The sequence below is a fragment of the Abramis brama genome (assembly GCF_963993115.1).
Source record: "Abramis brama genome assembly, chromosome: 21".
NCBI classification, from domain to species: domain Eukaryota; kingdom Metazoa; phylum Chordata; class Actinopteri; order Cypriniformes; family Leuciscidae; genus Abramis; species Abramis brama.
The window spans coordinates 9,851,328-9,865,437 of NC_139983.1; the positions used below are offsets into that span (position 1 = coordinate 9,851,328).

The 14,110-nt window shown below is 37.5% G+C and overlaps 1 protein-coding gene across 1 annotated transcript in view; it reads right to left on the reverse strand.

The window, feature by feature from the left end:
• Positions 1-14,110, reverse strand: part of LOC311071754 (NACHT, LRR and PYD domains-containing protein 3-like) — a gene marked incomplete at both ends in the record, with an annotated part of 32,922 nt that overhangs the window by 3,440 nt on the left and 15,372 nt on the right. The window contains one exon of the mRNA XM_084096294.1: positions 3,130-3,303. Coding sequence (XP_083952420.1) covers positions 3,130-3,303 — 174 coding nt within the window. The remainder of the gene's footprint in view (positions 1-3,129; positions 3,304-14,110) is intronic.

A 14,110-nucleotide genomic window follows, 5' to 3' on the forward strand; every position in this document is an offset into this window, starting at 1 on the left:
CATCTCAGCTCATTAAGTTTTAATGTGACTCTGCCCACGGAGAGCGTGCGCTATTCAAACGCAAATGTGAGGCGATCCATACAAACCTGTGAAATGCCCACATCAGCTGGATAACACACTTCACTTTCAGACTCATGTACTTTACGATGCTGTGAGGAATAATACTATCTTGATAATAATCCTGGAAAATTTACCTCAGAAGTGCTGGAAGTTTCATTTCGAGGAGCAAACAGATCCGGCTGAGGAATAGGTCAGTTCTATATCTGCTTTGTTCTAATCGCAAGTGTCTGTACGCAAAAAGACTGTTTAAATATGAATCGCGTTTCTGTGTATGAATGAATGAACGCACAGATGCGCGCTGTTGTGGAGCTACTACAGCTGGCAAAAATACTGTTTAAAAATGAATCGCGTTTTTGTGTGTGAATGAATGAACAGCTTTTACCAAACTCTATTGCTATACTGAGATGAGTAAAAATCGACTACAAAATCGGATAGATTATAAAGTTTTTACAGTAAAATACTGCCACATCAAATAAGCTTATAATGTTGCCAATTTCTGCTCATATGAATTGAATTACGTATGATAAAATGTATACTTTAGTTTTTACAAAGAAAGATTACACTGGAAATATTGTTACAATTTTAAATGTTGTTGTAATTGTATAACCTTTTTAATAAAAAAATAATAATAAAAAATATATATATAAAAGGATAGATGTAAAGGTCATCATAAGCCTTCTCTTTAAATAATTTTATTATGCTTTATTAGTGACACATTTGGGTAGAGAATATATTCAAAATCTGAAAATACAGTATGAGAACAATTAACTGCACAATTACTAGAAATGTTTACCTTGGATATTATACAATTTGCAAGCACAATTTGTGGAAAAACAACAACAACTGTGAACCAATTATATATATATATATATATATATATATATATATATATATATATATATATATATATATATTGTCCTTGCATTCTTTCTTGTGGCTCAGTCACACACCTGAATGAAAGGCTCATTAAGTATGCAGCCTCATTATGCGGGCCCCATTGTCTCCTCAGGTGTGAATCACGCCCACCTGCATATTGCCTTTCCAAACAAAAAGTGTGTTACAAAATTTAAATCAATGTATTGTTTTATGTGAACGATTAGGCAGGATGTTTTTCACATCATTTTGAAGAAAAAACTCTAGGCGACAAAATGCATTATTCAGAAGTCTTATTGAAACATATTTAGTATGTGTTTTGTGGCCTTATTTCAGAAATTTTCATTTTTATTTTTTTCAATAACCATGCATAAACATTATTTTCTCAAAAATACAAACATGTACATACATGTTGCTCACATATTATGGTAGCCCTGTTTGTACTAAATAGAGTGTAATTATACCTTTGCCATTAATATGTTTATAAGCATCTGAAAAAAGCACAAATGTAAGGGCATGTCAGAACATCTCAAGGACCCCAAAAACACCTTAGACCCCAGAGGGTTAAATAGTGCCCGTCCCTTGTCACTTATCGCCTACCAATGACGTAATATCCGTGTTATCCCTGGTTTCTGCTTGTACTGCCATAGTAACCATGGCAATAGACGTGGACAACTGCATTACGTCTAGCAGTAGCAACACGCTCACGCTGTTGTTGTTTCGTTCAAACATTTTGGACCATGACAAGCAGACTTTGGGTAGAAAAGTAGAAATAAAAGAGGATCAATATCGGCGTGGCATTTTCGAGATGCCGAGAGCTCCATGTCAAACTTGGACTAGACAGAGCTTCACGACTTGACAGAGAGACGCTGCTCTTGCATGCACTTTATAGACAGGTGAGCAAATGTACATAAAACGAATCAATGTTATATAGCTCAGCATGATGAAATGTTAGATTATGATAAGTATGTTATTCTAATGTTGATCTAGCTTATTGCTAGTCTCATATAGCCAACAAACTAACACATAGAATAACATCATAACTTTCAACACACTCAAGTGCAGTTTAGTATGATAGTGTAATGTTAGACAAAGTGAAACAGCCCTGCATTACCTCACAAGTTTAATTCGTCAAATAAACTGACCTGTACCACTTGCGGGCAGTTCGGTAAAATGAAATGTCCTTATTCCTTTATATCCGCGGGACTCGCGTGTGGCGCTGATATCTGTCTCTAATTAGCAATCGCGCCCTGCTCCGTACCACAGTCATGTTAAAAAACATGAATGTTTTCACTCATCCATAAACATCATTAGATCCATCTGCATGACGACAAGTTCCATGATTCCGCTTATCACTGCGTCATCAATCTACGCCTTTGTTATTGTAAGAGGTTAGCGACCCCTAGCAGCGATAAAAATGACATTTTGTAGCTTTAATGCAATTCCTTAACATACATGAACAAAAAGGGAACTGGAGCGCTACTGAAATCCCTTGTATCCTCCGGTGCTCTTGGAAGGGTAGTAATAATTGAAAAAAACGTAGGAAATAATCCAAGTCCAGGCACTCAGTAGATACAAAAAGTAATACAAAACACTTTATTAGAGGGCTAAAAAATGTAAAAAACACCAACGCGTATCGGCCCACTGGCCTTCATCAGGGTGTTAGTGACAAACAAACAGGACCTTAACATACATGTTTAACTATCAAATTTGAGATTTATGAAGCATTTGTGAATCCAAAGGAGAGTTTTTGGGAAGGTCCATTTTACATACAAATTACTCAGAATTTACTTCTATAAATTAAGTAATAAGCATATATTTATGAAAGTTTCATGAATGAGGCCCAGTGTGTTCAGATTCCTGTAACTCTGATTTTAATTAAAAATAGTAAAAAATATTTTAAATAAAATGGATTTAATGTACAATTGTTTTATCCACAGATCACTGATTACAGGTTTAGGTTCATAGGGAGTAATTCTGGGTTCAGTGTTTTACTCATTGTCACAGTTTTGAAGGAGCAGAATTTATCTCAGTAACAGTTTCTGTTCATCTCCCTGAATACAGACAAAAGCAAAAACAAATTGAAAGTCTTAAGACTGGGGTCTACTGATTCATTGCAAACACCCAGGAGATCGGGACCAGAGCAGAGAGCATCTTTAATTTCAAAAACAAGTTAATCTTTATTGTTTTTATTACCTCAGTATGTTGAGTTGACAGTGTAAACTCTTCAGTCCATCAGACAGAAGCTTCACCCCTGAATCATACAGGTCATTGCGACTTAAGTCCAGCTCTCTCAGTGAGGAGTTTGATGATTGTAGAGATGAAGACAAACTTTCACAGCACTGATCAGTGAGATTACAGCTTGTCAATCTAAACAGATCAGAGTAGAAATACCGAAAAGAAAATGACAAATTATTTATATTTGTACTTTGTGTACAGAAGTGGTGTTACACTACTGCAACAATGTATGTGCACCAGTGGCATGGAGTAGTGTTCTGAAATGAGGAGGCAAAGTCCTCACAGTTTTTTTAAATGTTTTCTTTATATATAAATCAAATGTAAATTCATGCCCCAGTTACACTTATTGTCACATTTTCCTGGTTAAACATAAACATAACATTAAAAAAAGATAAACCCAATACAATTCTAGCAGTTTATACTTTTTCTCTTTTTAGGGACATTTGATTTTTCCATCTAGACTTTCAGGACTTTCGGTTTGCTGACTGCCCAAGGCAGGAAAAGGACTGACTCATCAGACTGATGAGTATTATTTGTGCAAATACTTTTTATTTCTATGGACTTAGAGAATAATGTGTTGAGGCCAATAAGCCTATTCATGGACTTCTATTATTGGGACTATTTTGTTGGAGTTTATAAAAGGGTAAACAGTTTGTGTTTTGTTTGGAATTACCTTCTAGCAAATGAGTAAAAGGGAACAATACAACCAAATTCTCCCTGTGAAAATGATTCAACCCTTTCATTAACCCCTTAACTGTCAACATAACGTCTCAGGTTACAAATGTAACCTTTGTTCCCTGAGAACAGGGAACGAGACAATACGTCATCGACGTTATGGGGAATCGCCTCAGCGTGACCAATGACTGAAGTACCTGTGGAAACCCGCCAATCGCATTGGCCCGCGTCAGCCGTGACGTGACGCCCTGGCGTGCCCAGGAAGTATAAATAGAGCGCCCAGAGAACATGTCATCCTCTTTGTCTGAAGGGACTGAGCAAGCAGAACCGAAAGCATGGCAGGGAGACGTATTGTCTCGTTCCCTGTTCTCAGGGAACAAAGGTTACATTTGTAACCTGAGACGTTCCCTTTCGAAGGGAACCTCGACAATACGTCATCGACGTTATGGGGAACGCTGTACCCACGCCGCCATGCTAAGGGGATGCCTGACCACTACCATAACCCAGGTAACAGCCCCTACTGCTCACACGTCAGGCTAACAGTAGCACTTTTCTCCCTAGGGCCAACGCCGAGCTTTAGCTCAAAGCCTGGATACCGCATCAAGAAAGGGGTTCCTTAAAGGGAGTACAGCCCTGAGAAAAGGCTCTGGCCTGCTACTTTCGGGAGGCAAAGTTGACCCCCATCCCAGGGAGGCTATCACATATATATAGATTTTTTTTAGCCAACAACCTGTATGTATGTGGAAGCTTCAGCAGTACGACTCTCATATAGAGAGGAAGCCTAGCACATATATCAGAAATACAATAAGTATATGGAGGCCTCAGCAATACGACCCTCATATGGAGAGGAAGCCTACTACATATACTGACAAAAAACTAGCTTGCTATTTGCATGAAGGCCTCAGCAGGATGACTCTAAAAGTAGAGGAAGCCTGAAACATGCCATATGTACTAGGCTCAATAAGTATATGGAGGCCTCAGCAATACGACCCTCATATGGAGAGGAAGCCTACTACATATACTGACAAAAAACTAGCTTGCTATTTGCATGAAGGCCTCAGCAGGATGACTCTAAAAGTAGAGGAAGCCTGAAACATGCAATATATATATGGAGGCCTCAGCAGTACGACTCTCATAAGGAGAGGAAGCCTAACACACATACTAACAATAACTAGCCCGCCTAAGCTCAATAAGTATATGGAGGCCTCAGCAATACGACCCTCATATGGAGAGGAAGCCTACTACATATACTGACAAAAAACTAGCTTGCTATTTGCATGAAGGCCTCAGCAGGATGACTCTAAAAGTAGAGGAAGCCTGAAACATGCAATATGTATATGGAGGCCTCAGCAGTACGACTCTCATAGGGAGAGGAAGCCTAACACACATACTAACAATAACTAGCCCGCCTAGGCTCAATAAGTATATGGAGGCCTCAGCAATACGACCCTCATATGGAGAGGAAGCCTACTACATACAGTACCAGTCAAAAGTTTGGAAACACTACTATTTTTAATGCTTTTGCAAGAAGTCTCTTATGCTCATCAAGCCTGCAGTTAAAAAAACAAAAAAACAAAAAAAAACAGTAATATTATGAAATATTATTACAATTTAAAATAATGGTTCTCTTTTTTAATATACTTTAAAATGTAATTAGGGGTTCAAGCACGAAGTGCTGAAACCCTATTGTAATTGCCCTGATTTTTAGGGGTTCAAGCACGAAGTGCTGAAACCCTATTGTAATTGTACTGATTTTTATTATTATTATTATTATTATTATTATTTTCCCCTTAAACGCATCGTGCAGACCAAACCGTAAGAGCTGGAACCTTGAAACTTGGCCAAATGGTAGTCCTCAATTTGGGGAGAACCTATAAAAGTATGACCCCGATTGGCCCATAGGTGGCGCTATAGCAACCAAAAGCGCAAAACTGCTCATAACTACTAGACCGTATGTCGTAGACTCAAGTGTCTTATATCATTGGAAAGCTGGACGCCTGACGAACAAAACGTATATCTCCGATTTCATTTCCGCCATGATAGATTTTCCGCCATTTTGAATTTTGTCAAAAACCTACTTTTGCGAACTAGTCCTAGGTTTTTCGCCCGATCGGAACCAATCCAGTGCAGAAATGTTCTCTTGAGTCTGATTATCAAAAACTATCGAAAAAAAGTTGAAATTTCGATTCACGGACGCTAAGGGGCGCCAAAACGTACGTCGTGGGCAGGGCCTATTTTACTAAAATGGCTATAACTCCAGAAGTAAATGAGGTATCTTCACCAAACTTGGTACACATGTGTAAGAGGTCAATCTGAGGTCACAGTAAAAAAACCGCGGCGATTGGCCACATGGTGGCGCTATAACATGAAAAAAACATAAAACAGGCTATAACCACCTGACCGTTAGTCCGATTGACTTGAAAATTGGTATGCAGTGTCTTGGTCCAAGGTGCCATGTATGTGTATGAGGACATTGGCGTATCTCAAAAAACATGGCCGCCATCGGCCAATGAAATTTGAGCACCTATTAGACAAGGTTAACGGAGGCCGATCGGAACGAAACTCGATGGGCATGTTCGACTCAAGGCCCTAGAGGTCTGTAAGAATTTTGAAAGAAATCGGCCACTAGTTGGCGCTAACGAGTTTTATGGCTCTGTAATCACGTGGTGTTACAAATATCCACACAATATGCATATCATTTGATAGATCTCCTCATCCTGAACAACTTTGCCTCAAGAACCATTGCTGTCAATCAAACCGTTCATTAAATATTCGCAAACATGTTAAAAACCTACTTTTGCGAACTAGTCCTAGGTTTTTCGCCCGATCGGAACCAGACCAGTCTAGGACAATTCTCTGGACTCTCTAGATCAAAAACTATCAAAAAAAAGTTGAACTTTTGCATTTGGATGGCTCTAATAGGGTCATTTATAAAATGGGCGTGTCAAAATACATTAAAAAGCCTATAAATCCTAAATAAAAACTCAGAACTTCACAAAAAGTGGTCAGCATATGTGACATAACATCATTAACAAGCATGAAAAATTCTATGGAGATCGGACGATAGGTGGCGCTATAACTGTTAAAAAGCTTTAAAATCATATATTTCCTATGGTAAACTGCCTGTATTGGCTGTAAATGGTCTTTTCCATCTCTGATCATATAATTTTCATATCATAATGTTCAAAACTAGTGCAATACAATTCTCTGGACTCACTAGATCAATAATTGTCAGAAAAAGTTGAACTACTTCATTTGGATAGCTATAATAGGTTCACTTCAAAATCTGGCCTTTACCAAGTGTCCCCGAAAGCCTATATCTCTTTAATCAATGCTCAGACCTTCTTAAAAACAAGTCAGAACGTGTGAAATATCACCCTGAACAAGCATGAAAATTTTCAGACAGATCGGACAAAATTTGCCTCTATAACAGTTAAAAAGGTGAAAATGATATGAATTAATGGCATGTTAAGCCAATAAGTGGTATTTTACTGCCCCCCGCTGTTTAAAATAGTCATTTTCTCATATTGGTATTGGTATCAGCCATGGTAAATCATGATAAATGATGGTGTGTGTGTGTGTGTGTGTGTGTGTGTGTGTGTGTGTGTGTGTGTGTGTGTGTGTGTGTGTGTGGTACAAATATAACAAAGGTTTTATTTTCCAACATGAAAACAAACATAACAGAGTGCTAGTGCACAAACAATAACCGACAATGATAATGGATGAGAGGGGAACTTAAATACACAGATCAAGACAAGGACAACAGGTGACGGTTATGATGATGAGGAGCAGGTGATGATGAGGAGGGTGATGAGGAGCAGGTGCAGGTGATGACGACAGATAGTGAATGTGATGAAGACAGAAGGTGAATGTGATGAAGGTGAATGTGACACCAATATCACTAAAACATTTGTGTGTGTGTGTGTGTGTGTGTGTGTGTGTGTGTGTGTGTGTAGCATTATTGTGTGTAGCATATGTAGCAAGTATGCATTATTGAGTTAACATGGAAACACTGGTTTGCTTTAGTGCAGAAAACTGGTCAAAATCATGAGGTTTAAAGTGAAAGTGAGCCAATAAGTGGTCTTCTACTGCCCTCTGCTGGCCATTCTACTTATTAATTAAATTTTTCCACATGTGCTTGCATTTATACTTGAATACACACTAAAAATCACTTATATAGCAATAACTATTATAACACAATCATATTTTGTCAGTGTTAATCACTTTATTTGCACTGACACTTCAAATAATTGCTAGTAATGTGGTAAATCATGGTAAATCATGGTTAACTATGCTGTGTGTGTGTGTCTGTGTGTGTGTGTGTGTGTGTGTGTGTGTGTGTGTGTGTGTGTGTGTGTGTGTGTGTGTGTGTGTGTGTGTGTGTAAGCATGCATTGAGTTAACATGGATAAACTGGTTTGCTTTAGTGCAGAAAACTGGTTTAAAGTGAAAGTGAGCCAATAAGTGGTCTTCTACTGCCCTCTGCTGGCCATTCTACTTATTAATGAAATATTTCAACATGTGCTTGCATTCATACTTGAATACACACTAAAAAAATCACTTATATAGCAATAACTTTTATAACACAATCATATTTTGTCAGTGTTAATCACTTTATTTGCACTGACACTTCAAATAATTGCTAGTAATGTGATAAATCAGGCTAGAAACATGGTAAATCAAAGTAAATAATACTAGATTGTCGTTTATCTCCTGGTAAATAATACTAGAACGTGGTATATCATGGTAAATCATGGTTAACTAAACTGTGTGTGTATGTGTGTGTGTGTGTGTGTGTGTGTGTGTGTGTGTAAGCATGCATTGAGTTAACATGGAAAAACTGGTTTGCTTTAGTGCAGAAAACTGGTTTAAAGTGAAAGTGAGCCAATAAGTGGTCTTCTAGTGCCCTCTGCTGGCCATTCTACTCAATAATGAAATATTTTAAGTCAAGTCAAGTCAAGTCAAGTATATTTGTATAGCGCTTTTCACAATACAGATTGTATCAAAGCAGCTTCACAGTATTAAATTAAAATAATACAACAAGGTTTGTTTCTAGTGGAATTTATTGATAAAATCAAATTAGATATCCCCAGAATATCCCCAACTGAGCAAGCCAAAGGCAACAGTGGCAAGGAACCGAAAAACTCCATCAAGTGACCTAATAGTGTCCTAAAACTCCATCAGGTGACCCAATGGAGAAAAAAAAAACCTTGGGAGAACCCAGGCTCAGTCGGGGGCCAGTTCTCCTCTGGCGTTTATTAACTAGAGGCCGGATTGTAATTTGAACTGTAAGATTAAAAATATTATATGAATGCCTGGCTGAAGAGATGCGACTTTAATCTAGTTTTAAACTGGGAGAGCGAGTCTGAGCAACGAACAGTATCAGGAAGGCTATTCCAGAGTTTTGGAGCTTTTACATGTGCTTTTGCATTCATACTTGGACACACACTAAAAATCACGTATATAACTAACTATTATAACACAATAATATTTTGTCAGTGTTCATCACCTCATTTGCACTGACACTTCACATAATTGCTAGTAATGTGGTTAATCATGCTAGAAACATTGTAAATCATAGTAAATAATACTGAAATGAGGTGTATCAAGGTAAATCATGCTAGAATCCTAATAAATCATTCTGGAACATGGTATATGATAGTAAATCATGCTAGAATCATATTAAATAATTCTAGAATGTGGCAAATCGTTGTGGGAGGAGCCTATTTTACTCAAATGGCTATAACTCAAGAAGTAAATGAGATATCTTCACCAAACTCAGTACACATGTGTATGGGTTCAATTTGAGGTCACAGTAAACAATTTTATGGAGATCGGACCATAGGTGGCGCTATAACTGTTAAAAAGCTTTAAAACCATATATATCCCATGGCAAATTGCCTGTATTGGCTGTAAATGGTCTTTTCCATCTATTATGTCAGTGGTTACATGCTTGCTAAATAAATCTTAATAACTTTTGATGCTTTTGTGCTTAAATGCCTTAAAGGCCTTAACTGCTTGAACCCCGATAAATGCTGCTTGCAGCTTTAATTATTAGGGGTTCAAGCACGAAGTGCTGAACACCTATTGTAATTGTACTGATTTTTATTATTATTATTATTATTATTCTTCTCCGCTAAAACGCATCGTGCAGCCCAAACCGTAAGTGCTGGAGACTTGAAACTTTGTCAGATGGTAGTACAAAAATCGAGGAAAGGTTCAGAGAGTATGACCCCGATTGGCCCATAGGTGGCGCTATAGCGACCAAACGCGCGAAACTGGTCATAACTCCTAGACCGTATGTCCTAGACTCAAGTGTCTTATATCAATGGAATCCAGACCTCATGGCGAACAAAACGTATATCTCCGATTTCATTTCCGGTATGCAAATTTTTCCGCCATTTTGAATTTTGTCAAAAACCTACTTTTGCAAACTAGTCCTAGGTTTTTCGCCCGATCGGAACCAAACCAGTGCAGAAATGTTCTCTGGAGTCTGAAGATCAATAATTATCGAAAAAACGTCGATATTTCGATTCAAAGTCGCTAGGGGGCTCAAAATGAACGTTGTGGGAGGAGCCTATTTTACTAAAATGGCTATAACTCAAAAAGTAAATGAGATAGCTTCACCAAACTTGGTACACATATGTAGGAGTTCAATCTGGGGTCACAGTAAAAAAATCACAACGATTAAACACTAGGTGGCGCTATAACATGAAAGAAACATGAAAAGGGCTATAACCACCTGACTGTTAGTCTGATTGACTTGAAAATTGGTATGCAGTGTCTTGGTCCAAGGTGCCATGTATGTCTATGAGGACATTGACGTATCTCAAAAAACATGGCCGCCATTGGCCAATGAAGTCGAGCACCTATTAGACAAGGTTAACGGAGGCCGATTGGAACGAAACTCGGTGGGCATGTTCGACTCATGGCCCTAGAGGTCTGTAAAATTTTTGAAAGAAATCGGCCACTAGTTGGCGCTAACGAGTTTTATGGCTCTGTAATCACGTGGTGTTACACTTATAGTCACATTATGCATATCATTTGATAGATCTACTCATGCTGAACAACTTTGCCTCAAGAACCATTGCTGTCAATCAAACCGTTCATTAAATATTCGTGAACATGTTAAAAACCTACTTTTGCGAACTAGTCCTAGGTTTTTCGCCCGATCGGAACCAGACCAGTCTAGGGCAATTCTCTGGACTCTCTAGATCAATAATTATCGAAAAAAAGAAGAAAATTTTGCTTTTGTTTGGCTATAACATGATCATTTAGAAAATGGGCGTGTCAAAATACACTCAAACGTTTATAAATCATAAATAAAAACTCAGAACTTTACAAAAATTGATGAGCACATGTGACATAACATGCTAAAGAAGCATGGGAATTTTTATGGAGATTGGACCATAGGTGGCGCTATAACTGTTAAAAAGCTTTAAAACAATATATATTCTATGGTAAATTGCCTGTATTGGCTGTAAATGGTGTTTTCCATTTATGATCTTATAATTTTCAAATCATAATATTCAAATCTAGTGCAGTACAATTCTCTGGACTCTCTAGATCAATAATTATCAGAAAAAGTATAACTTCTTCATTTGGATGGCTATAATAGGGTCACTTTAATATGTAGCCTTGACCAAGTGTCCCCAAAAGCCTATATCTTTTAAATATCTTTCAGATCTAGTCAGAACATGTTACTCTTAACAAGCATGAAAAATTTCAGACAGATCGGACAAAATTTGCCTCTATAACAGTTAAAAAGGTAAAAATGATATAACATGGCATATTAAGCCAAAAAGTGGTATTGTACTGCCCCCTGCTGTCATTTCATCATACTACGCCCTAATATTGTTATATAATTCATATTTATACTTTATAAAATCATTATTTTAACATTTACAATCACATTTTGTCAAAATGCATCTATTGGAGTGTTACTATTGACAATTGTTTTACATTTAGAAAACGAAAGTAAAACCTTGTCCGCCATTTAGGCCACGCCCCCCCAGTACAAATTCACTCATAACTCGAAAACGGAAAGTGGCCGCGCGCTCAAATTTTGATGGTAAGGACCTCTCCGGGCTCTTGATCGAAACGTAGCGTCGCGGGCCTCGGGAGCGCGCCCCCCCCACGGAACGCTAGTCCGCGGGACCCCCGACTTTGAACGGCCGTAACTCCCGAACCAGATCACCCCGAACCTTGTGTGAGGGCTCATTGGAAAGGGCCCATCCTTGGCTAGCTTCGATTCAAATGTGGTGTAATTTGCCCTCGGCATTCCAGAGAAAACTGCTCCAAAAGACATGCCTTTGAATGGTCATAGCTCCCGGCCCCAATCGCCCAAAAACACTGTGATGGTCTCATTCAACAGGGCTCCTCAAGCACTATCTATGCTCTGAGGTTTAGAATTTTTCGCCATCTGGTTCCCGAGATATAAGTGAAAAAACTAATTCCCATTCATTCACTTCAATTGTAAGATGGAGGCTGTAATTCCACTGTTGTCAACTAGAGGGAGCAGCAGTATTAGACATAGTATTAATCTTTTTATCAGCTTTCAGCTTTGGCCAACAAGCAAATGCTTAAAGCTATTTATTATTATTATTACTGATAATACAGATCACAAAGAAATATGTGAAAATGGTTAGACCATTAAAAGATATTTTCACAATAACATCCCAAAAACATTGAAAACATATTTGTCTTTGTGTGTGTGTGTCTGTGTGTGTCTGTGTGTGTAAGCATGCTTAATGGAAAGAACATGGTAAAACTGCTTTGTTTTACTGGTGGATAAAAAAGTCTTTCAAATGAAAGTGAGTCAATTAGTGGTCTTCTACTGCCCTCTGCAGGACATTCTACTTATAAAAATATTTTTACCTGTGCTTTTGCATACATTTTTAGACTATATAAAATTGCTTGCATGAAAATCACCTATTATAACACAATCATGTTTTGTCAGTTTATCACTTCATTTGTACTGAGCTCTCAGTTTGAACAATTCTGCTTCTCAGTGATTAATTTGAAATCTGAAAATGGTGTTATACGGAGGAGATTTGCAATTATCATTTTGTTACCTATCTTTAATTTAAAATATCTACATCTACAACCAAATGTGTTTGCATGTGTGTGTTGAAGCATGGTTACTGTATTAAGTATTATTGTTTAAGTATTATTGTTTTCATTTACATTTTAACCACCAGAAGACCACTCATTGCTTCATTCTGCTTACTAAAATATTATTTTCCAGTTAGTTTCCATTTGAAATATTGTTTAAACTTTATAAAATCATTAAAATAACATTTCAAATCATATTTTGTCTGTTTATAAATCCCACAGACTCACATTGGCTGCAATACTAATGTTTTTGAAAGACACAGACCTGAGAGTCTAATCTTTGTGTATTGTGCATATAGTATTGATATTATTACTATTGCAAATCATGTTATTGTAACTCATATCTTAACAGAATATTATTTGTCATTTTAATTCTTTATTTCTTAATTGTTTTTTTCTGATTACTACAGATATTATCAACAAAGATATCAACTACACCTTCACTTTTAATATTGATAAGCTGCACACACAGCGCAATCACACACCCACTAATGCATTCAAATAAATGTAATCTTACTGTGCTACTTTATTTGTACATGATTAGAATGAACAGACATCTAAGAATATTTTTCTTCTTTTGTTAAAGCCATTTCAGACTACAAGTAAGCATTATATTACTAATCAACTATTTTAAAGGTGCCATACAATTGAAAACTGTATTTATCTTGGCATAGTTGAATGGTAAGAGTTCTGGACAAGGAACTGACATACCGTGAGCCTCAAACACCATTGTTTCCTCCTTCATGTGTAAATCTCCTGTTTGCAAAAGACCGCTGAAAAATGAGTGAATTACAGCATAACACCGACTGTGACGTTGGAGTCGGGATCATTCATATTTATACCCCCCCAATTTGCATATACCAGCCCATGTTCTAGGCCAGGCAGTGTTAACGTGGACCTGCACAGCCGAATCATCAGAAGTTCTGCAGGTATTGTGAAGAAGCAAGCAAGGACAATAGTGAAAATGTCAGATCATGGATATAAATGTTATGTTCGAGGCTGTGCTGCGGATTTCAGAACTTTTCATTCCCTTCCCACAAAAGAGAACTGCCAACAGGCATGGTTGATTTTTACAACAGGATACCTTACCATTTTAATTCAAAGCTGTTAGTTTGCTCTGCCCATTTCACCACTGACAGTTTTTCTAACCT